This window comes from Lissotriton vulgaris, chromosome 12 (genome assembly GCF_964263255.1).
Source record: "Lissotriton vulgaris chromosome 12, aLisVul1.2, whole genome shotgun sequence".
NCBI lineage: Eukaryota > Metazoa > Chordata > Amphibia > Caudata > Salamandridae > Lissotriton > Lissotriton vulgaris.
The window spans coordinates 257649631-257676302 of NC_141700.1; the positions used below are offsets into that span (position 1 = coordinate 257649631).

The following is a 26672-nucleotide window of genomic DNA, read 5'->3' on the forward strand; positions in this document are numbered from 1 at the left end:
CCCACTTTTCATTTGTTTAGCTTGATGCCACAGCCCACACTGTAATATGGTTGTTTTCCCTATAACTGCTTAAGACTACTCCCTTTTCAGTCTACTGTCTGACCCTATAGTCCACTGAAGGGCTGTGCCGCACTGAAGGATCACAATGCTAATCATGTTAATTCAACACTCAAAACATAAGGTCTTAAATTACAGTATATATATATATATATATATATATATATATATATATATATATATATATATATATATATATATATATATATATACATATATATATACATATATATATACACACACAGCAGTTGACCAATACTCCATTGTACAGTGTTAAAGTGCATATATGTGTTAATCCACTGCTGCATGTTATAATGTTCATAAAGTGTTCTGTTTACTTGAGTTGTCAGTAAGTTGGTGTGTAATTATGTGCAGAGCAAGAAGCAAAGGTAGTGTTGACGTTTCAGTCTTTGAGCCTTACGTCTAGAGCTGCTGACTTTGGAGCTGGGGAACCAGGTTCCAGCCTCGGCGTTGTCTCAACATTCTGTGATTTTGGGCAAATCACTTAATCTCCCTGTGCCTACCAAAAATGAATGTGTCCTTGTGTAACGTAACTGGTGCTCCTGTAAAGCGCTTCAATGCCTTCGGGTCTAGTTTGCGCTATATAAATCTGCAAAAAATAAATAAATGAATAAGCGAGACCATCCTCATGACTATAGTTGTACCACAATGTGGTTCCAGGCAACTTGAAGAGTTTGTTTTCTAGGAAACGCTCGAACTGCACGAACACCGGGCAGCTCTCCGATCGCCAGAGATTTACTCTCCCTGTACCGATCACTGTTGGATCGGTCGATGGATTCTTCCTATCGGGGATCTGCTTCATAAGCTGATTAACCCGCAGCCCCAGACCATACTCAACTTCCTAGAATCTATGGATTCCGGACCCCTGCAATTCTGCAAACGATGCCAGCACTGTTATCAACCCGACCCAGTCCTGATGAAGATCCCGACTTATGAAGATCGAAACGCCGTCGATCATTCAGCGCGATCATAGGCGCTACATACAAAGTGGTTCACAAATAACTACAACAAGCGAAAAGTAGAAACAAACTCTTCAAGTCGCCTGGAACCACATTGTGTTGTCCATTCACTATATATATTTATGCACCAGTCACCATGCGCCGTTTACGCTGATCACATTGTTACCTGCGTCGCCACTGTGTTTTTCACTCACATACTTTGAGCACCAAGTACAATTTGGGTTGTTTCATTTGTTTTATTTGTTTACTGCAGTGCTGTCACAACTGCTATTTACTCTTTCTTCTTTCTCTATATATAAATGATGCCATGAGCACATGCAATAACCTACTAGAGTCTCCTTGTTTCCTTTCTGATAATGTTGTATACATATCCTCTCTAATTGCCTTTAAATAAAACCAGTTGGGATATCACATGTTTATATCATATTCTGTACCCCAATCCCAACACGGTTGACTGGTTCTTGCTCCTGTAGTTTATACAATATAGTTGTAACATGGCGGACCCCAATTTCTAAATGAGAAAAAGGACAAATATGCACAATGCAAAAAATGATAAAGTGGCAAATAAAGGCTTACAAATGCAGATCACAAAATGACCGCAAATGCTTAAAAGGACTGAGGCCAAGGAGAGGTTGTTGTGGAACCTGGTTTGAGTGTCGGCGTCGGCTTAGCTTCCTGTGATTCTGGGCAAATAACATAATCTCGCCATGCCTACCAAAAAATGAATGTGTCCTTGTGTAGCGTAACTGGTGCTCATGTAAAGCACTCCAATACATCCTGGTTGAGTTTGCGCTATATAAATCTGCAACAAAAAAAAGAGTGAAATGAACAATGCCACAGACTAGGTGCGAGGCAGCAGCCAAGTTTGGAGTGAAACGCATCTCGACAGGACGTGCCTACCAGGATAAACAAAGGGAACAGTGAACATTACGAACTTCCCAAGCTCTCAAGGGGTTACTGGTTTTCCCTTCTTACACTCGCTTCTCTTCTCAGCAGTAGCAAAGGTCTCTCCTGAGCTCCTACTTCAACCCACTAGCAGTCATAGACAAAGGTGTCAGAGCATCTTTGCTTTCAGGCAGTGCCCATTTCCTAATGTGCCCGTGCTCTCACCTTGGCTGTCCTCCTTTCCTGCAGGAAGAAGCTGCAGGCAGGCTCACTAGCACCATTCGTGTGTTGGGTCGGATCTCTGTTGACCTTAAGCATCTTAGCTTCTTGTGTGCCATCAGAAGCCCTGATGGGGAGTTCCTTAGTTCTACTTTGGCACGGATTCATCATTTTTTTCTGGAGTGCTTTCAGTATTCCGCCACAGATCAAAGTGCAACACAAGGGATTCTGAATGATACTGAGGAACATGTGTGCATACCAGAATTTCTGAGGCTCTGCAGTTGCCTCCAGCTTACATTTTTTTTAGCTTAAAATGATTCTATAATCCTCACTTGACTATGGCCTTTCTCTTGCTTTTCTTTACTTTCAGATGAAAGTGTCCGTGATAAAAGCTTTTGTTTTTCTTTTTATGGAGAGATAGCCCACTGAAATGTTTTATGAGAGATTTTATAACTTGATGATCTCATGTGGGCACAAGAAGTGTGTTTGCTCTCTCCCTTCCAGTGATAGGTGAACTTTTTAGAGGAAACAACTTTTCTGTCCATGGAAAACCCATAATGCAGCTGGCTTTCTATTTGTGCACTCAGAGGTGTGCACAGCTATATCCCAGGAGTGCCGTCAGTCATTTTATTGGAGAAGGCTATGAAGGTTCTTGTAAAGGCATAGCTGTTCCAAAATGGACTACATCTTGTTGGATTGTGACTTATATAATGGAGCGACATGAGACAGCCAGCCAAATTACATCAGAGGCAAACCTGTCACTGATATTTCGTAGTGAGAGGCGGGATGACCTTTGCGGCAAATTTGCAAGGTAGGCAGCCGTTTGTTCTTCATTTCACATATTTGCAAAAAATATTTGCCTTGAATCTGATGCAAAAGCAGTTTTCGTGGAGATCTGGTGTTCAGTTGAACCAAGGCCTTCCCAACCGAATTGTTGGGGAATGATTCCGAGTGAAAAACAAGGCAGAGAAAAGCGTATCCTTTAGAAAAGAACGTTACCGTTAATGTTTGCTTGGATACTTTTATCATCTGTAGAATATTTATCACGCACCTACTTCTCATCTTAGGCTTTCACAGCCCTTCTATGGTGGGAATTATCATGCAACTTGATAGTAGGGTGTGTAGGTGCCATTTATTTACTAAAATGTCACCAATACCAGCCAGTATCATGTAGTGACCAGTGACATAAATGTTACTTTTCCAGCACCTGTTAGCTTTTAAAAACGATTCTTGTAATGTAATGTAATGTAATGTATCTTGTAAAGCGCACTGCTGCCCTGAGGCGTCGTGGCGCTGTAGACTGCTGGGGAACCCGTCCTGGCTATCCCTGTGAGATGGTCCCTACTGGGTATCTCCAAGGTGAAACCAGGCATCCCCGGCGAATGTGGGGGGCCGTTGTAGAGATGAGGCAAGCTAATGCCCAGAGTTGCTGAGTGTGATCCCTGGTTAGAGTAGGCACCGAGGCGAGAATTATCGAGTCCGCTGACCCTGGTCCACGACCCTGCCGCGTCGGGAATTGAACCCTGGTCCCGGGCCGTTCTCTGCTTCCGGGTCTGCGGCCTCTAACCAGTGAGCCACACCACTCCAGATCCCAGCTCCAAATTGTTGAGCTATTTCTAAATAAGGAATCTGCAGAGGTAGCAAACTATTCAGTAGAGCTAGTGTTTCCAAGAATATCTTTACATTTTCTTCTGTGGTTTTAAACATAGAGGAGATATATGCAAACTGTTGATATAGTGCTATGGGTAACATGCAAGTCTGTTAATTTCCATTACCCAACATTCAACATAGGAGTTTAATATTTGGTGTAGCCATTTACCATCCATTGCAGCTGTTTACTGGCACATCAAAACCAGATTGAACATACGAACGGTATTAAAATTACATATTCCCACCTACTATGACTCTTTGTGAATAACAGCCATAGATTTGAGCCACAAATGCATTTGTAATCTTTCTCCCTGTGTTTTTTGTAGAAAGCTCACCTCTCTATAACTAGTGCACCACAGTGGGTACACTGTGTAGAGAAGTTGAAGAGACGCAAATTGGTTTACAAAGGCAAAAGTAAATAATACCAGTGCTCTATTTTGAGGTAGTGTGGGCGAGCAGTTAGCTTATCGGAGAGTAGTGCACAGCATTTGTTGTACACACCAAGGCAATAAATGATACACACACTCAAGGAATGAAGGCAAGACCAAATTAGAAATATAGTACTTCTTTTTATATAAATATTTAGACCAAAAACTTCAGGTACAAGGTAAATACTTTCAGTCAATATCTACAGTTTAAAAAAAAAACATTTTCTTAATTTGAATTTCAACAAACAAGAAGACAGCTATGTTTATGTACAAATCACAGGCAATATCTACAATTGTGCGCTATTACCCACAATACAATTCCTATGGAAGAAAAAAGGCAATTATAAAAAGCAAAGCAGTACAGTTATTGTTGGTGGTTACCCTTTTGAAAATTGGAAGGTTCGGGCCAAGGTCCAAAGTGCCAAGGCCCAGTTCTCAGGAGCTTTCTCGATTTCAGCAAGAGAAACGAACAGAGGGACTTGGAGCGATGATTCTGGAGCTGCTGGACCACTGTGAGGTGGATCTCCAGAGTCCTAATGTCCCTTGTTGGGTGCTGGCTCTCTGTCAAGTTGGAGTCCGTCTGGAATAGGCTTTGTGGGATTTGCAGCAGTGGCCCGATACCCCGGGTATTTGTGACTTTTGACTCAGGTGGGTCCTAGGGCCTCAAGATTTGGTGCAGAGGCCGAGCTGACCCTCCAGAGCAGGTGTACCTTTTGCTGGTACTCAGAGACATCAGTCGGGCTCGGGACCTGGATGACGCTGGACCGGACTTCACTGTTTTTGGTGCCTGCGGCTGCCGGGAGATATTACCTCTATCTCAAGGGAATATTTTGGTAATTTGCAAAGTGCTGATGACCCTCCAGGGTCTATGGAGAGCACACAGTGACGAGGTGAGCTGGAGGATGAGGATTGTCGATTTCTATGGTGAAGGCAGGCATTTTTGCCCTAAGTCCACCATGAGGTCTGCAGTTCCTGATCCAATAGCGTTTCTTAGTGTGTCTTCTTCTTGTGTCAGTGGAATCTAGTTTCAGGGTCTGGGGATACCACCTAAATACTAAATTGAAGGGTGTTTACAAGGGAGTGACAGGTAGTGACCAATGGGCCCCTTACTTGGGGTGTCTACGTCCTCTATTATGTCCACATCCTGTGGGAGAGGGACATAGCCCTAGCCCTGATTGGAGAAGTTCCACCATCTTCAACATTTTGAGCACTGAAAAATGTTACTTCACCTTGCCTCCGGCACCTGAGGGGTGGAGTCTGCTGAGGGGGGTACATCTCCTACTCTTTCTTCGTTTTCCTGCCTGTCTTCCTGCCACAAGGGTTGAGGACAGGAAGGGGGCCGTCTCCTTCTACCAGGAGAGGCTGGGTATGCATTTCAAAAGCAGCAAGGCCTTTGAAGATTGTTGCCTCAGATGGCTCTTCCTGACCGGGTGAGGTGTGAATACCTCCACAAGGACAGGAATTGTTCTCTACCTCTGAGAATGCTGGCGCTCACTTCATTCACCCCATGAGGTCAGAACTCTGTCTGATGATGAAAGGCTGGCGTAGACCAGTGGGTGACCACACTAAGGGTTAATTGGTTTCAGGGGACCCCTCTAAGGGATCCTGTGTGTGCAATTATTAATAAATCTGACACTGGAATCAGTGCAGGTTTATTAAGACGAGATATTTGGTACCAAAACATCCATATTCAAGCCATCATGGAGCTGGTGAACTCATAATGGTCACTTACAATATCCAGCAATCAACAAAGATATTGCAGGGGCATATCTGCTCATGCCGATATTTCCTCACAGGAGATATAGTTCAGCCTGCCTCAGGACTATAAGTCCTGCTGTAGGGAGTGTATTACCTATATCCCATGCAGTGTCTTGGGGCATGACACACAGGGATGTGTGCCATGTTGGCTCTTCAGTTTTGTCTGCAGCAAGGCATGCAGACTGCAATAACAGTGTGCAAGGCCTTGCTGAGGGACCACTGGGGTTGCACAATTCATTCTGCCACCCTTGGAGTCCTCTTCAGTGCCAATGCCCTAGGTACCAGGGGTACCATTTACTAGGGACTTACAAGGAGTACTGAAGTTGTGTCAATTGTGAAACAAAAGGTACAGTTTAAGCAAAGAGCTTCTGGCACAGGGGACCTGGTTGGCAGGCAACCTGTGCATTTCCAGTCGAAGTTGCATCATTTTTTAGGCAAAAAGTGGGGACTAAGCATGTCCAAAAGAGGCACTTTCCTACAGTTTTGTAAATAATATTTACTTAACTTATAATCGTTCATGGCATCACCATGAGAGAAACAAAATATATATTTTAAATGAGTATAATAATAATATGAAATATAGCAACTTATTTTCATATTTGCTTACAGTTCTATACATGATGCTATAAAAATATTGATACACAATAAGGATTTGAACACTACGAAACAACTTATCGCTATTTTCATACCTCTTAAAATCCATTTTACCCCGTTTATTTAAATTGGGAGTGAGAATGTGTTCTCTTTCTATCCCTATTTTCAAGTTAAATTTGGCTAATGCTATGTTATTTGGTGCAGCCATCTTACACAAGGCTACTTTTGTAAAACTGGAGATAAGTTCAGGATCCCATGTTTTTTGCAGGAGCCTACCGCCGGCTCTGCCAAATGACACAGTTGACTAATTAGGCTGTTTAGTTTTGATTTCATCGCATGCCGCTTTCTTCTACCCCCTAAATATCCCTATCTTTCTCCAAAAGGTTGATTTCCATCCTTTCTTTCTCCATCCATCATTGTTTTTCTGTCTTTCTCTTTTTTTCTGGTTTAAGATATGAGGATGAAAAATAAGTCGCTATCCTCAAAGAGGAGTGCCGGCGTCCACCATCTGTAAACCTTAGGTGCACCCGACACTAACTGCCGCTCCACTCTAAGCTCATCAAAATAGCAATTTCTGAGAGTGACTAAGAAAAGATTGAATTGCAAATGAAACAAAACATTCTTCAGCTTCTTTAGTACTTCTTTGTTAAATAAATAAAACCAACAAGCATTGGCAAAGTTAGTAGGTCTGGCCTTGGGAATGTACTGTGATGGTTATTTTATTCTTTAGTGCAAGCATATGGAACAAAAAGATAATACACCATCCCCTAAAGCTTGCAATAAGCATTTTACATTTAAAAAATCGCCACTGATCTGGCTGTTTTACCAGTTATGTTCTTAACTAAAAAAAAAATGTCAGTTCTGCCATGCAATTTATTATTATTGTTTGTGAAGGAAACGAGATTAGTTCACAACCAAACAAGAATATTGAAAGTACCTATAAAATTACAATGTCCCTTAAAACACTTTGTAACATCAACTATAAATAAAAAGAAGATTGAAGTGAATCACCATCTAACTGGGCACCTGATGTGCGTGAAAAATAAATAAACAGTATTTACAGTTATTATAAAAAATAAATAATGTAAAAGCACAATTTAATCCAACTTTTTCACACTATTTTAGGAGAAATGGAACAATATGCACAGGCTTTGTGCAGTCACTCAGAGTGAAGGGAGCCAGTGAACACACTTCTAGCTCCCAGGAGTACAAACAGGTGCAAACTCCTTACAAGTTAGTAGAACTTATCAAGGCCACTGGTGCTCCTAGAGGAACCTTCAAGCGCTCCTGTTGCATGGAAATGTTAATGCAAACACTGGTGTGTTTTCTATATTCTAGGATTGGGTTTATGGTGCTCTTTGATGATCTTATTATGAGCCTACCCTAACTTTACGTTGTTTATACAGATAGTTTGTATTAAAAGGCTCAAATGCTCCTGTTGCATGCAATTACTAATCTTAATACAGGTGGTTTTATTTCATTATGGGTTTTAACTTCTGTTTTGATCTGTTTGATCACATAGTGAGACTCGCTGAGCTTGCATCTTTAAGCAGGGCGGATAATTTATTTTTGATCTGTGACCCCATGACTTTAAGTAGTTTGCTGGATGTATTTACCTGTAATATGTAGTGACAAGTGGAGACGGTAGCTACAGTTCCATTTGGGACTCATTCAAACAGTACAACCTCATTGATAATTTATAAAATATTTATAAGAACAGCGTTGCTTTAATTTGACCCTTTTTCAAGATGGCACCTACGTGGCACATAAAACAGCGTGTTATGTGGTACGTTTTATTGTGTCTGGTTTTCCTTAATTAATTTGTCAAGTGTTGGCTCTGAGATGACGGTGAGTCTATTGGGCCTAATTTGATGTATAGAACTTGGCATACACAATAGCCTGTTATCCAGTTTTGTGTTTGGCTATCCCCCGATAGTGTATCATGTATTGTTTTAAAAAAGGACAGTGGTAATTTTGTTAAATATGAGGTGAATTCACCTCCATGTTGATGTATTTATCTCTTTTGCCATGGGAAGCTGTTTACGGGATTCAGATACTAGACATATAATTAAATTGCATCCTTATGATAAATATGCTACCCTGAAGATTGCAGTCTATGGCATAGGAGTGAGTGGTAGAGTGACCCAGGGGGTAGTCCGTTTCCCACTCTTTCACATTTAAATTGCATCCAAGATGGTGATTGTACAGACCGCCACACACACGTGTGGACGACACATACAGGTGTCTACCTGGAACTAATTTGAATTGGAAATACTTTGAGGTATGTTTATATTAATTGCAAGGAAGAGAGGTTTTGTTTCAGAATAAAGGCTATGATTTGTTGATAGGCCCCTTTTTTAATTGACCAAAGGCTGTAGCGTGACTACAGCACACCCTGAGTTGTGAGCACTATATACTTGAGTGTTTTGAATAGGATGGTGAGTTATGAGTAACTCATATGAATTTACATTGGATTTCATCACATATATACTTCTGCGTTTGTGTGAGTGACCCTAGTACACTGTGTTTATTTTGTAGGTTTTTATGAACAGCATTGTTTTTGATACTGCTTTGAATTTAACTCTGGATCTTGATTGGTGATCGAGAAGGTTCTCCGGTGGAATTTGATTCACATTGTGAATAGGTTTTGGTGTTTGGTACTTGTAGATATTTTTGGTGTTACTGGGTGTTCTCTTTGACACGGGTGTTTATCCAGGTATCCATATACACAGTTAGGGCCTCATTTACTGAGGAAACTTACACATTTGAATTTACTATTGCTTACTATTCACAAACTGCATGTGTAATGTTTACATGTAGTATCTTTACCACTGTGGAGAACTCCACACATTAAAAGATAGGACAGTCTCTGCAGTCGTAAAAATATACAGGTACGACTGCAGTCGTAGTTTTTGAATAGCAAAAGAAATAGTAATCTTAAACCAAAAGTCTAGGTTTACCTTTGTGAATAAGGCTTTTTGTTACGAACATGGTGTATGGGACATGCAGGTTGATAAGGATAGGAATTCACTATGCACTAATACACTACTAGCATATGGGGCACCAATTTATATCACACTCATGGAGTACAATCTTTATTGTATTTCATTATTGGTACTCTGCAACATTGAGCTAAGTTGTGGTTATGGAGCTTTACTCTCTTTGAATTTTGGTATTTGCATGATTAACCTGGGATATGAGATGAATCAACTGAATTTACATAACAGTAACTGAAGTATGTACCATGTGGTTTCTAGCCCTGATGAAGTAACCAATGACGAAACACCTGTTTGCTAGAATGGATGAATGATAAAGGAACACATTGATTGTCTTCAGAGACTTTGACATTTCTTTGGATGACTGAAGAGGTGTGCCCGAGAGAACAGTGTTAAACTATTGTGAAGAAAGCCAGTGGCTAAAATGGGCTAACATATTGCACCATGCTATATGCTGGGCTGAAAAATATGTGAACAACAATTTAACAGCTCAATGGAAGATGTTTACTGACCAATAGCCCCTCTATGTATGTATAAAACAAATTATTTTTTGAAAAACAATAGGCAAAGGCCAGACCTCAAAACATTGCACCAATAAATTCACTGCCATTTGCTCGTTGGATAGGTTCTGTAAAAACAAAAAAGATTATTTAGTCGTTTAAACGTGTGTATATTTTACTTTGTACTTGAGAGAGTTGCTGTGATATATAAGGAATCTTTTGTGCTACTGAGGTCTAATTGAAGGCAGCAGCAGTTTGCTAAATAGAATCTGTATCCAGCTTCTATCAGGCTTCCGAGTCTCAGTTGATATTTTCTGGCTTTTATCCCAGAGCACACACAGCTATTGCTACCACTTCATGTTTGGTGCATTGTCAGCTGCATTTATTCCCTTTCATATTGCGTCCTGATTGTACATCATTACACTGTGAAATGTATTACATTTCCAAGAAATATTATCAAAAACCCAATACCAGTAAGCCTTTTTATTGATGTTCCTAAATCACCAAGACAAGAAAATATTTCTCAAATTGATCACATCGGTCATTCAAAGCTTACAGTCCCAATGCGAACATGTACAACTGTTTCAAAAATGTTATTTTCTGTTTTGAATGGCAGAAGTCAGGGAATGGAAGTGTAGGGGCATGTGTAGAAGGATGTGAGACAAGGGAGAGAAGGCACAGAGGGAAATGGGAGTAAGGATGGGCGAGCAGGAGCACAGAGATTGAATTAAAGATCTGGAAATTATATCATGTTTGTAGGTTTTGTGGCCATACATACATGCCTCTGAGCAGTTTGGATTTGAGAAAACATATTCTTGGATGAACATTTTTCTTGATATGTGCTAGCAATGGTGACACTAGCCTATACTGACTGTGACAGTGTTACTGCATTGGCAGACGGCTTAGGTTGTGTACTGTCTGTCACTATGACATGCATATCTAAGGAGGTTTATGTGTGCAGTGAGAGAGCAGGAGGTAGTAGAGCCGAAGCAGCCACAGACATGCAGCAGCTGGTCATCGCTCCCCTTCTTGTATCTGTACTTTGTTTGGGCATGAAGGACTCGGCATGCAACACACTGCAGCAAAACTATGTCTGGCTGTGGGAAGGAGCTGCTGAAAGGCTTAGAATGGTGGTGGCAATGAATTGCAATAGTCATTGCCATTACACGGCTCGTCAAGGAACTGGTGTTCAACCATATACTCGCCTTGATTTCTCACCGAGCCATACCCATTATGGGCTACATTGGGAACCAATATAAATAGAGAAAGAGATGATAGACTCATGATACCGCAAACAAGACTCGCTTGGGCTGAAACGCATTGGTGGTGGTTGTGGTGAAATTTGCACTCATGCAAATAAATCTATATTGAGGCAATCTATTCTCTTGGAGTGCGGTGAATTTCGATTCTTTTTGGTGATGCATACATGCGAGGGACAGTCCACCCTCGACACTGGCACCCACTGTGCAAAGAGCGCACTACTAACAGACTAGTTGTTGGTCAACGTGATTTTTAGTAGTGGCGCCCGACATCGGTAATAAGAACGAGACAAAACAAACTGGGCAAGAAACGATGAAGTGCCTCGTAGAGTGAGGAACAACAATATACCTGGCTGAATTTGGTGCATTGTCCGCAATTGTGGGAGACAACGCACGGAGAACCGGAGCGGCCGATCACCTGCCTGGATTGGGAGTGCCGGACGAGCAGGGCCGGAGGACGCCGCCTGACCGACAGACTTACCAGGTAAGGTGGGGGCAAGGGACTCTGAATGTACTCAAAAAGCAGAAAATCGATGTCACAGTAAGCAGTAACAATGGAATTGTGACAGTCTGCTTTGGAGAACTTTTAAAGAGCACACCACTGAAAACAAAACTACTGCCGATTTGTGAGCTGCTAATCAGGCATTAGTGCGGTCACAACATTAGAGAAGGTTAAATATTTTGAAATATGGAGGCGAGAGCAGCCAAAAGGTTACATAGAGCTGAAACAGTGTTCTTAAAAGGAGCCAGGCACTACGGAAGGAGCGATGATAGAGGCGAAATCTAAATGGGTGAAAAAACAACTGTTCTTTCAATTGGAAAAGCTCCTCAAAAAAGAGATAACAAAAAAAGCTGGAATAATTTCACTTTAGAAAAATACATAGAACATGATCGAGTCCCTAGAGGTCTAAGAATATTCACCCTATCAAACCATCCTGATACAAAGCCAGAGATGTTGGAAGAATGGGGAAAGACAGCGTGCAATGCTCGGAAAATATGCTATTAATAATCATTAAGTATGCCAAGAAAGATATTGAAGAACTCCATAAAGCAATTGGAGAACTAGAGGCACAAATTACGACTTTGAAACAAGAGGAAGAAGGCAAACAATTAAGAAAGGAAATGAAATGGGAAAAACTTGGACAAATATGAAAATGAGGTGTAACGACAAAAATAAAGAAAATTCAGAAGAGACAAGCAAGATTATGAAACTTGTGTGAATCTAACTTTTGCCAAGAGGTTTGATGTATTGAAAAAGACTGCAAATGGAAAAAATATCAGCAAAGGAAACTGCAAATACAACCGCAAGTGAATCAGAATCAGATCTGAGTGAGGAAGAAAGAGCCATGCGAGTGGACGGACACACTACTTTTTTAGAGAAGATGAAACTCATGTATATCAATCAAAGAACACTGAGGAAAAAGGAAGAGGATGTAGATGAGGGAGAGGGAGAGACCACCAATCGGGCCAAAGAAACAAAGAAAGATGCGAAGATTTTGTGGAAAAAACAAAAAGATATCCACTACGCAATCAACAGAAAAAAATTGTAGATAAGAAGGCAAGCAAACAACCAGTAAATTTAATAATCAACCTGTCGAATCATACTCTAGATCAACATGAGAAAAGTATTTTAAACAAAGGCCTTACTTTCTGCCCTGAACAACACCATGACCATGTGGAAACCAGAATTGATCGATACAAATCTGGTAGAAAATTGAAATTAACTAAATTCTTCTCGAAATTTGATTACATAAGAGAACGCGGGGAGTCGAGTCAACAAGCCTCAATCAACTTTTTTTTTTTTGTTTTTGTTTTTTTTGGGGTTCAACCTGCTTTATTGGAGTAAACAGAGTATGGTACACAGCTTGGTCCGCCTACAACCCGGAGGCTGGCAGCAAAAGTTATGAACAGTACACAGCCCAGAAGCCGGCATCCCGGGGGCCCGGCGGCGTATAGAAAAACATACATGATGCTGGTTCTGCAGCCCGGGGAGTAGGACAAGCAAGGATGAGCAGCAGGTGAACAGGGTTTTGTAGTCGAGAGATGTAATCCCTCTCCTATTTTTTTTTTTTTTCAAAACAGGAACCCAAAACTTCCCAACTCAGGTAATAACTACGAGGCCGTATGTGACTGTACTAAAGTGCAAATGGAGTGTGGTGCAGCAAGGTGGGTCAGGCAGGCCGCAGCCCATGGCGGAACTGATGTCCGGGACTGCTATCCCAGTGTGGCAGAAGTCTGCAAAGGTGTGTCCTATAGTTGCAGAAAATAAAACGGGGTGTCATCTAGCAAGAGTGTGAAACAGGCTGTGGATGCAGAAAAAAAAGGGGAGAACATTCATGCCCAAAGAGGGGGGGGGGTGTGGGTCAGGCCAAGACAGGGCGGCCTAGTTCATTCAGGACGCTGCAGGGGCATGAGAGCGTGTGGGGACGAGGAGAGTCAGATGTCGCAGGAGGTATCAAGGGGCTGCGATCTGGGAGGGGTGCCAGCGCGCTGAGGAGGGGCAGGCAGGTCGCCCGAACGTGCATCGTCGTCCGGGCGCGTGAGCAGATAGTGCATTAGTGGTTCCCAAATATCTCTGGGTCTGCAAGAGAGGGGTATCAATTCGGCAAAAGTGGTGTGTTGGTCTTGGCAATATGTCAAATCTGTAAGCCAGTCCTTAAACTTAGGCGCTCTTCCTCTACCCCAGCGGCAAGCAACACGTCGCTTGGCTAAGAGCAAGGCGGTGTCAACAAATTTCCGGCACCCTTTAGGCAATTGCATCGTGTATCCGAGGATGGCGACCAAGGGGTCTGCGGGCACCGCCTCACCCACCATCTCCGCAATTGCCTCTACAACCAGCTGCCAGTAATGAGCAACCTGAGGACAGCCCCATGCAAGGTGCAGGAAATCAGCATGGTCAGCACGGCAGCGTTCACAGCGGTCGCTGTCAGTCAAACCGAACCTATATTTCCGAGCCGGAGTATAGTATATCCTCTGAAGGAATTTGTAGTGAATAATTTTCAATCTGCTGCTAGCAGACACGCGAGAGGTGAGCAAGCCTCAATCAACTTAACATTGGAGATATAGCAGATCTCAAAACATCATATGATCTAATGCAGCATCTGGATGACAAAGAAATGACTGAATCACAAATATTGGAAGATCTAAACATCATTGCGGACAAAAGCAAAAATACATGCATGAAACTAAGATCCAAATTCTGCCCGATATCAAGTTCAGGCAATAGGATTGACTAATTCATGATCTGGTGGTAGCAGATCTTGAACAAATGGAAAAAGAAGTCAATAAAAACCGAAAAGAAAATTTAACACAGAAAGAACGAATGGCACTAGAAGGTCTGATGAAAATGGAAGATCTATTAATACAACCTGCGGACAAGGGAGGTAATGTGGTGCTCCAGAACAAAAAGGATTACATTTGAGAAGCAAAGAGAAAACTAAATGAAAGGAAGAACTACAAAAAACTAACATCCAACCCAATAAATGACCTAACCATGGAACAAGAGATCAAAGTCAATAGGTGGCACCATGAAGGACTTCTAAATGAGGAGGAGTCATCATTCCTGAAAAATGATAGTCCAGTAATGCCAACAATGTACTTTCTACTAAAGGTACATAAAACTTTACTAGACCCCCGAGGAAGACCAATTATTTCGAGTTGCAACTCCCTATTTGAGAATATTTCAACATTTGTGGATTACTACTTGGCACCAATGGGAATGAACTTGAGCTCAGACATCAAAGACACCAGTGACCTTTTGAGAATACTAACCAACACAGGATGGCACGAAGGATTCCACCTTGTAACAATTGACGTTGTATCCTTGTACAAGTTGATCAGCCACGAAGTAGGCCTCAATGCAATCAGCTATTTCCTAAAACAAAGGAACATCCAGGAACTGAAACATACTTGAATGCTGATGGAAATTATTGAACTTTGCCTTAGAAACAATATATTATATTACTATTTAACCTCCAAGTATACTCCCAGACATATGGAACTACCATGGGAGTTTCCTTCTCTCCAAGCAACGCCAACCTCACCATGGGTTGGTGGGAAAAAATCATAGCTTGGAGAGAGGAGAACGAAAAATACACTGCAAAAGTCGCACTGTGGCTTAGGTTCATTGATGACCTGTTCCTGATATGGAATGGGAGCACAGATGAATTCATGGAATACTTTCAGACTTTGAACAACAATTCAGTGGGTCTGAAATTTATGTATAACATCAGCAGGGAGGTAATACAATTCCTGGGCGTCACTGTATGGATAGAAAGCAATTAAATTCAAACTAAGGTATATAAGAAACCAACATCAACCAACAGTATCCTACATTGTTCAAGCTTTCAACCCCATCAATTGAAGAAAAGTATCCCGTATGGGGAGTTTGTAAGGATGCGACGCAATTGTTCTGATGATACTGTGATGTAGAAAACATTTCTAGAGATAGAAAAAAGATTTCTGCAGAGAGGCTTCAAGTACAGAGACATCAAACAAGGACAGGAACAGGCAAGATCGCCGGCACAAGTGACTACTCTTGTCAGCAAAGACAAAGCAAAAGAGAACAATGAAGACAATGTGATGAGAGTGATACTCACTTACAGCAAAGAAAATTACAAAACTATGAACATACTAAAAAAAATACTGGAACATCTTCAAAAAGGACCCGAATTTTGGGGGCAAAATAGGATCAAGACCAAGTATAACCTATTGCAAAGTCTCCTCGCTTAAAGACAAGCTGGTTAAGAGTCACTACACGCCCACTCAAACGAGCAATTGGCTGACAAAACGACAAATGGGCTTTATTCATTGAGACAAGTGCAAAGCTTGCAGAATTGGGAAGAACGTAAAGGAGATTCAGGATTTTAAGGGGCAAACTTTTAATATCAGCGAGTGAATCACATGCGAATGAACGTAATTGGTCTATGTCATCGGATGTTCCTGTGGATTAAGGTACATAGGAAGCACTATATGCCCCCTAAAGAAAAGAATCCTGGAATACCTAAGAGCAATTTAGAATAGAGATATGAACTATGCCATTGCTAAACATCTCTGCACCCATCCCAATAAACTGTCAAGATACAAGGTATTTTGGGATAGCAACGGTCCTGAGAAATGAAAGAGGGGGCAATAGAACTCTAGAATTGTGATGACTCGAATCAAGATAGATTATCAGATTCAGAACAAAGACTTCTTACGGTTTAAATGGAGATGAAGAATTATATATCCATTTATAATTGAGCATGGTATACATTGGAAGTGAAAAGAACAAGAGAACAGCCAGGGGAGAGAAACCACTAACAACATCAACATCACGGAAAAAGGGATGACAACTCATAGGTCACGGATACAGTACAGAGAACCTTGCTGCCAGGGGCGGCTCCTCCATTAGGGTGGAGGAGCGTCGCCCCACTACTTTCTCGCAGTGGGTGAAGCAGAAACATAAAATGGTATTTTAAATACCATTTTATGTTTCTGCTTCTCACACCACGAGAAAGCAGAAGGGTATGCCTGGTTGGGGGCGGGCGCTACGGGGAGGGGTGGCTTGACCAATGCTGTGGACCCTGACTGTTTGGTCGGCCCTCTGGGGCTGACCAAACCAGTCATGCGCACTCTGACTTTTCTCTACGTAGGCTGCTGGCCGCCCCGTTAACGCCCGACTATGCTCTGTCCCCACAAATCACAACGCAGCCTTTGCAGCATTGTGATTGGCTTAGGGAAGGGGAGGTAGGATGCCTGCTTCCTATTCAGCAGGAGAGCAAAAAACAAGGTCCGGACAGGAGCCGTGACGTCGCGGGACCTGGGACGGTTAGTTTTTCGAACATTTTTTTATTAAAACCCCCGCATACCCCCCGAACCCGCACGACTCCCCCGCGATCCCCCCCACCCCCATGTGAGCCGCAAGTGCCCAGATGACGCGAGGCAGCTGCACTTTTCAATGCAGCTCTTGGAGGGAAGGGTATTAGCCCTGTTTTTCCAGGGCTATATGTCACTCATTTATGGCTGCTTTAGAAACCCAACCCTTTCCCAAGTTGTCACAAGCAGGGGTAGGGACATCCCGTGATGACTTGGGACAGGTGGGGATAGAGGGGAGCAGGAAGGAGACTTGCTATTTGCGAGCAGGTGGGTGTGAACTAGTCCCTGTGCATGTGACTCACCCTCGGAGTGTTATGAGATTCGCAAATCGGAGGGTCGGGTCACATTCATGCTGTAATCAGAAAGACTGCACATGCTTCAGTTGTGACGCGTGTTTCTGTTTTACAGCACTTTTCAGTTATTCGAACTTCCTTTGCACTAGCCTGTAAATCAGGACATGGACGGTAGTGGATCTACGTCACAAAGCTGCCTAAAATTTGAGGAAATACATTCCATTGTGTGCTGGAGTGCCAATTTTAACAATAAGAGCCCAGATGCAAGTCAGACGGCTGCTGCCAGCTTGTGTTTATTCTATGGCACCTCTATAATGCCGTCTTGGAACCACATCCGCTCCAGTTATCTATGCGCGGCTGGGCCATTCATTTATGATAGAACAGGTTGAAGAGTCAAGAACAGAAGATGAGAGCTTCCCTCCCCCACTTTGTGCACACTGATCAGTCCCAGAGGAACCAGCTCACCCCTTCACACTTGTGGTTCGTCTGGGCTTATAAAATAGCATAACTGGGGCAGAGGACGTTTTTTTTAAAAAAAATCTTTTTGTGCCAGGATATTGGGTGGTGCTGAGTGTGGCGCATGGAGGTGGGCATGAAAGAGTACCAGAGGCTTGGAAGGAGTCTAAGCCTGCTTGCTTCACTGGGTGTGCTGCTGTTATTTTCTATGGCGTTGGGGAGCATACTAAGAATGTGCTGTTCACATATATATGCTTTAAAGAGCTTCTAGGAGCTGTATTCAATACCGAGGGAATTTGATGCTGGCAGACATGTATGAAAGTGTGACGGCATTACTTGGGAGGAACAAGCAACACAAAAGGTGAATAAAGCAGGCAGTCCTGCTAGGCTCACCGCCGGTGCTCACCTCTCAACCTCCAGCCTTGCTCAAACTACCTGGTGTTTTCCATTTCACTTTTAGTAAATTGACAATCTTTGTCTACTTTTGCAAGAGTTGGTTGGGCCAAGAGAAAAATGCAGCAAAGTTTAGAACCAGGCTGGGCATTCTTGAGGATAGCATGTATACATTGTTTCTATTCGTCAACGTTGATATTATTTAACTTGCTTCCCGTGCTATTGACAGTCACATTGTTTAGATCAATAAGATGGTTTATATGAGAAAAACAAGGCTGTATGTTGGAATATTTTCTGTGTAAATTTTGAGTGGTTTACGTTTATCTACCATGTGCTTACATAGTATTACTACCTGGGGAGCTGATCTAGTTTATTGTGACGAGTGGTCATTATGAACACAGGGCTGTCATAAGAGATAGACTATGATAGTGGTTCATCCTACGTGTGGCTGCCTGAGCATGGACTTCTGTTTCTTTTCCCCTCAGTATAGCTCCAGTTGGTAAAATGCATTTCTAGAATATACTTTATAATTAAACAAAGAAAGTACTGCTGTGTGAGATCGGATTTCCAGATCCATGTGTAAATCACGCAGTTCAGTGTTTTCCTTGCGTTCTGATTTTATGAAAAGCATTGACGGGACTACAAGTCCCAGAATGCAACAAAAACAAAACAGACACTACTCTGTCCACCTAACATGATTATTTAGGTTTCCCTATAGAGTAAAAAAAAATACAGTACCTCCCACATCACTGCAACACAGCTTTTCCTGTCCTGGAATTTGATTTTGCAAATCATTGTTTCAGGTGTGTCTAGCATGTAATCGAACTGAAAGTAAAGTACAACTCCCAGAATGCACTGATCTGTTCAATGAAATCGTGGGAGTGGGAACAAAGCATTCATCTGATGCAGAGAATTCTGGTAATTTTACTCCATAAAATGATTACGCTAGATAGCTGACCACACAGTCCCAGCCTTGTTCGCAATATCTGTGCACTGTAATGAAAGATGCCTGCTCGCAAAGAGAGGTTTGATTTTGCACCAGTGCGAGTTCTACCTGCATACAGTAGCAAGCAGTATCTGTGCATCAAAGATATGTGGGTGCATTTTTGACAATACAGTGAGCAGTCTGTGAAGTGGACGACATCTGTTGTTTAATCATAATTGGTTGTTGCTCCCTGTACATTAAATGAAGCAACCTGGGGGAGCTTGCTGGGTCTGAAGGAGTACTAAGGCAGCAGAATTAACACTGCCGTTAATCTCACCGTTTTGCTCTACACTGCAATATTTCAGCTTTATTTAAATCATTTCATGTGAGCTGTTGAGAAAGTTAAGTTATTACATGAGCCTTTCCAATAAGAATTGCGATTATGTAAATTTATTACAGAATTTGGAATGGATAATGCACCAGTTTTACTAACGCACCAAAATCCATTAATTAACATTTGTTAATTTGTCTTACGCCCCACTACTTTCAAATTCCACCAACCGCCACTGCTTGCCGGACAGGGAAAGTGTGCAAAAGCATAAGCCGCAGAATAACCAGAACACCAAATGAACATAGATCGCAAGCTACACAGGAGCACTGAGCTTGAAAAATAATAATCGTACTAAGGGCTAGATGTAGGTAATTTAGATTTACCTATTCGAAAATACTGAATTTTACAGATTCTGTATTTTCGAATCGGTAAATGCAATGTAGGTAATTATTCGGTAAAAAATACTGAATCATTAAGATTCGGTATTTACCGAATCGGTAATTACCGATTCGGTATTTGCCATTCCTTCCTATGGGCCTGGAGGCCCTTAGGAATGAATGTCAATTACCGAATCAGTAATTACCAATTCGGTAAAATTGTAACAAAGTCAAGGGTGGCAGGGTGTCACTTTGACACCCTGCTGCACCCCTGATTAGTGCTTGTGTGCACATGTGGCACACATACATGCCCTAAGGGCATGTATGTCTGTCACATGGCACAGGTGTAAATGCACATATTTGCATTTACATAGGAATTCGTTATTTATCACCAACTAATAGTTGGTGGTAAATATGAATCCTTAAAGCCCAGAAGCACTGTTTACAGTGCTTCCTACATCTCAGTTACCGATTCGGTAAATACCGAATCGGTAATGATGATTCGGTAAATACCGAATCGGTAAATACCGAATCGGTAAATACCGATTCGTTATTTACCGAATCAGTAAAAAAGCCTTCCACATAGGAAAAGTCTATTACCAGTCGGTAATGGCCGAATTCGGCCGTTACCGACCGGTAATAGCCTACCTACATCTGGCCCTAAGTGACTAAAAGCAACAGCTATAATCAAAATGAGATAAGAAAAGAGAAAAGGAGCACTAAGCTCTAAACTGAGAAATATACTAAGCAGAATACTCTTCAATATCAATGTAAAGAACGTAAATATAGGAAGATCTAAGGACATGGGTATGAGACACTAAGCTGTCAATGTTTGAACCAAACCACACAGGGAAGTATAGACACTCGACATCAGCACTTAGCTCTTTGAAATAGTATATGAAATCCCAATGGGCACTGAACCGAATGCTCCCAAGCGACTGAGTTTGTCCTCATGTAATGATGGGAACAAAACATGATTGAAATAAAAGGCAATATCCCTGATTAACCCCTTCCATGCTGCTGTCGGCCATTGGCCGACGGCAGCACTACCTCGTTGGTGCTGTCGTCGGCCAATGGCCGACACGGCCTCGCCCGTTTTTTAAAACGGCCGCACTGTGGCGAAATCGCGGAAGCAGCCAACGGGCTAAAGAACTGAACTCAATAAACGATGTAACTAAAAATTATAAGAAAAAGTAACGGAACAAAGAGCTACGGTTGTAATTGCTGTAATCACTGTAAGATAAACTACATGTCCCAGAATGCCTCAGAATGGGCTACGATGGGAACCAATATAAATAGAGAAAGAGATGATGGACTCCCGATACTATAAGGAAGACCCGTTTGGGGTGAAACGCATTGGTGGTGGAGGTCATGAAATTTGCACTCATGCAAACAAATCTATATTGAGGCAATTCATTCTCTTGGAGTGTAGTGAATTTCGATTCTTTTTGCTGATACATACATGCGAGGGACAGTCCACCCTCGACACCGGCACCCACGGTCTAGTTGTTGGTGAGAATGAATATATATATATATATATATATATAGATTCCAACCGGAAAGTTCGTGCAGCGCCTTCGCACGAAACCCAGTGCGCAGACACAGGTGAATGAATCCACAGACAGACTTACTTGGATATTCGTTTTCCTTTATTGCATTTTAAAGTGCAGAGGTGCAACACACTGCCAAACAGACGCGTTTCGGGCGTGAACGCCCTTGCTCACTGTCAGCGGGTAAGCAGTTTGGTTTCAGTTTAAATAATACATTGCTTAATTGCTACATCGCGCCAAAACTCCACCAGCGGTCAAATGACATTGACAGAGGACTGCATTGAACACTGGGTGCAAGTGCACCTTACAATTGGATCGGCCATATTGGAATGGTGAAAAATGTATACCAAAACTGTAGTTACTATTCAATGCTTAATGTGCTAACAATTACTAAGAATCAAAATTGATATTGTGGACAAGGGTACATAATTGAAGGGAATTTTCAATTCTAAAGTGCAAATGCATAAATACTGTAACAGTGCAAATATTTAACTGTGCAAATACGCAAAATTTTTCTATCTGTGCAAATACGCTTGTAAACAGACATTCTAATTTCATCTATATACACAAACTTAAAATGAATTTCCTCCAGTATGACGTTGTTACCCTTATTCACAATTCCCACTCTTTTTTAGAAAAAAAGGGAGATCTAATTAGTTCCCACATTGTACGATAATTTACACAATATGACCCCAACTACTATAGTCCTCCAAGGATACCAAAAATTTGGCACGTGGATTTTATTTTAAGGTTGATGTGTAGGCATAATTAATATTGGACAATCCAAGGACAATGTATTTACAATCCGCTTAAAAAGATTCAAATGAACTATAAGTGAGGGAGTGCTAAGATGTCCTACTCAGATGGAAAAAAGACATCATGGGGTATGGGGATCAAAAAATTAAACCATAGTCATATTAAAATATGCTAACGCATAATGTACCAGAACAATTTTCATCTCTCATATTACCCATATGAGTACCAGGATGGTATAGTCAATGCTGCACATGGTGAAGCCATAAGTCCCTGCCACAGACCTTCGACTTCCCTATTGGGTGATAATAAGATGGAATACTGTGCTATCAAAAATTACAGTGGGATGTTGGGAAACAGGTAGCGCTTAGCAAAGGATGTCTAGAGCTATACATTGGGAACTGACGAAGTTAGGAAGTTACCTAGCCCAAGACTAAATAGATACACTAGCGACCTATAGGATGATACAAATTTCATGATTCAGAGAAAGGTGCTCAGGTCTTCTCCCATGTTCAAACCTCCTGGGATCTTGGTGTTGAGGCGAACAATGTACAGGGACTCCATCTGTCTCAGTTGTTTTTCATAGTCCCCACCTCTCTTGTTAATTCTAACCGCATCTATTACAAAATAGCTCAGATTGGATAGATTTCTGTTATGAAATTGATCAAAATGGCGAGCTACTGGATAATTCTTATCACAGTTCACTATCGCCCTTAGGTGCTGTAGGATTCGTTGGTGCACAGGTAGTTTCGTGCTACCAACGTACCTCAGATTACATGAGCACGTAAGTACATATACTGCTAACTCGGTTTTGCAAGTATAGTGGCCTTTTATATTGATGGGTTTACTGTCAAATGGTGTCGTGTATGTTCTAGTATTGGTGCCAAATTTGCACGCTCTACACGATATACAACGGAAGAAACCCTTCCGAGGTGACAACCAATCATCATTGTTTATTGCTTCAGGTGAACTGGATACTAGAGCCTTTCTCATGCTATAGGCTCGTCTATAGGTCACTTCAGGTTTTTTGGGCATAATGTCCTTGAGGATGGGGTCAGTAAGTATGACTGACCACTGTCCTCTGATTAATTTGGAAATCTGACTGGCCTGCCGACTGAACCCAGTTATCAATCTCAAGGCATTGCTATTCTCTTTACAATTTTCAGTTGTCGATGAAACACTGGATGGGGCCTGCAGGAGACTAGTTCTGTCTAGTTTATTGGCTTTGTTCATAGCCAATTTGAGGGCACTGGACTTGTAGCCCCTAGCTTCCAACCTTCTCATAGCTTCCTTTTGGTGGAAATCCCTTTGCTCTGATGAACTACATGTCCTATGTATTCTAAGGAACTCCCCATATGGAATGGATCTGATAGTATGACCCGGATGAAAGCTATGGGCGTGCAGTATTGTGTTGCCCGCTGTGCTTTTTCTGTACAGGCTTGTTGTTATAATGTCATTAGCTACACTCACTTGTACATCTAGAAAGCTAATGTTGATGTTGCTAATGTCAGCACTAAAAATAAGGTTGGAATCATTATCATTGATGATTTTGACAAAATTCTCAGCTTCTTCCTTGCTCCCTCTCCAAATGATGAAAATATCATCGATGTACCTCATATACTTAACAATATTTTCTTGCCATATATTAGAGTGTTGTGTTCTGAGGACATGCTCCTCCCACCACCCCACGTGGAGCCCCGCGTAGGTAGGAGAGAAGCATGCCCCCATCGCCACTCCTCGTAATTGTTTAAACATTTTATCATCAAATAAGAAAATGTTATTAGTAAGGCATCGTTCCACCATAGACAAAAGCATCACATTGTGTTTATGTAATTCCACCGTTTTTTTGTCTAGAAAATATTTCAAAGCTTTGAGTCCATCCTGATGGGATATACTAGTGTAAAGGCTAGCAATGTCCATGGTGATCAATAGGTAATCTGAGGACCATTTACACAGTTCCAAATTTCTCAAAAAATAAATATACACACACACACCACACATGGGGAGCCTCCAACCCTGCAGGGCGGCCTCAGCTGATGGGGACAGAGCCCCCTATTAGTAAACCACAAAAACACAGTGCTGAAGCCAATTCAAGTTATCACCACATTGCTCATTTTTCAACAGAAGAGTGGCAGCAGAATGAAAAAAAATTCCTTTCCTCTGACGCGTTTCGTCAGTCACGCCTTAATCGCAGAGTTGAAATTTCACAATGCCCCCACACAGATGCTTTAACCATCGTGACCTTAAAGCCAAAACCTACAAGTCCCAGGATACATCTGTATAGTTCTTATTCTCACTGTGCTGTGGTGAGTATTCATGTATTTCCATAGTGGCATTTACTCCATCTAAGAAAACACATTCCATAGTTTAGTATTGGCTTCAGCACTTTGTTTTTGTTTTTTTGTGTTTTACTAATGGGGTACTTTCTGAGAGAAAGGTTTAAAAGGAGAGGCCAGGCCTTCCCCACACCCTACTACACACATAGTCATCTGAGAGAGAGGTCTGAAAGGAGACTGACACCCGGTACTCCTTGGAAAATTAGAGAGGAATGGTCACCCACGCAAGAGGCAAGGCCCAATCCTGCATGAAAATCCTATTATCCTTTCAGCAGCGTTTCTGTAACCCAGGTTCATATCTACCAGCTTTAACGTGGGAGTTTGTTAAAGTGGTTTCCAGTGTATGCAAATCACTGATCTTGTCACCTTCCTTGATGACTCTTCAAATTATGTTGTCTTTCAGAAAAAACTTCAATGCGCGACTGATGAATCGAACCTGTTGGACAGAGAGATCTCTCAAAGACATGATATGCTCCGGAAAATTGAAATAGAGACCCAACAGGTAGAAGAGGTAAGTGAAAGTAGTAAGAACAACCTAAGAGGTGCACCAAAGTATAACAAACTATGCATGGTGAAAAAGAATGTAAAGTTATGTAAAGTTGTAAGATGCACACCTGTGTATTCGTTGTTTAATCCAAGGTTTCACCAAAAAATTGACATTGTTCAGAACTATGTAGGCGTACATGCCTGTAAAGCGCTCCGTCCAATTGCGCTGCAATGAAACTGAACGCATAGGGACCAATGCCCACATGCATCAAACTCCCGTTTTGCGTTTCCAAATTTGCGATTTTTACCGAATCGCAAATATGGATTCGCAAAACGGGATGCATCATAGAAAGTGCTAAATATTTCTGATTCGGTAAAAATCGCAATTTTTACCGAATCACAAATATTATGCGAATTCAAAATTGCGAATTCGCTATTCCCATTGATTCCTATGGGCCAAAAGGCCCATAGGAATCAATGGAAATTGCGAATTCGCAATTTTGAATTCGCAAATGTTGATGCATTCCATGGGTGCAGGGGGGGTGCAAAGGACCGCTCCCTGCACCCCTGAAATGTATTTTTAACTGGATGTTTCACACACACATGTCCTAAGGACATGTGTGTCTGTAACATGACATTGTTTAAAATGTAAATTAGAACATTTTAAAAAAATTTCGCAATTTACCACGAGGTTCAACCTCGTGGTAATTTGCACTTCCAAACTTTGTATTCGCAATTTGATTTCAGAATGATGCATTGCTTTTAAGGAATCGCAAATATGCGATTCCTTAAATGCAATCGCATTCTGGAAAGTCGCAAAATTAGCGATTTTCAACACAAAATAATGATGCATCTGAAAAAGCATTTTTGGAATCGCAAACGGCCGATTTTAAGGAATCGCACCGTTTGCGACTCCAAAAATGCTTGATGCATGTGGGCACGAGTTTTTGATCCCATGCAGGCAGCATAGCCAAGTGCCCCAATGAATCAAATCAATCAATGCTATATTCTTTTTCTTCTCTTCACCCATTTATTTTCTTCCAATTTCCTTTTAACCGCTTTTCACTTGCTTCAATTCATTTTATTCATTCAAACTTCATGTTAAAACGTTCACAAAAAACACAGGAGAGGTGGTTGCCACATGCCACGTTTTCTGTAATAAAAAGGCCCAATGCATTTCGGGGTACTTCCCTTCATCAGGGACATATAAAAAACAAACACATTCATATGTATTACCAACATCATCATTTTTACACATGTAGTTAAATGACCAGCTTCCTCAGTCTATTGTAAACAAAACCTGCGTTAATTCCTGTCCGCGTTTGAATGAAAATCGAATTACACCAAACAAGGATCATGTAACCCTCCACAGTCTTCACCCTTTTATTTCACTTTTAGTTTTAGTTTGAATGAATAAAATGAATTGAAGCAAGTGAAAAGCGGTTAAAAGGAAATTGGAAGAAAATAAATGGATGAAGAGAAGAAAAAGAATATAGCATTGATTGATTTGATTCATTCGGGCACTTGGCTGTGCTGCCTGCATGGGATCAAAAACGTGGTCCCTATGTGTTCAAACTATGCATGGTGACA

The 26672-nt window shown here is 41.6% G+C and overlaps 1 protein-coding gene across 1 annotated transcript in view; it reads left to right on the forward strand.

Annotated features, from left to right (window-relative positions):
• CFAP263 (cilia and flagella associated protein 263) overlaps positions 1–26672 on the forward strand; it is a 98149-nt gene that overhangs the window by 48111 nt on the left and 23366 nt on the right. Inside the window, exon 7 of the mRNA XM_086947794.1 lies at positions 25000–25107. Within this exon, the coding sequence (XP_086803920.1) occupies positions 25000–25107 (108 nt within the window). The remainder of the gene's footprint in view (positions 1–24999; positions 25108–26672) is intronic.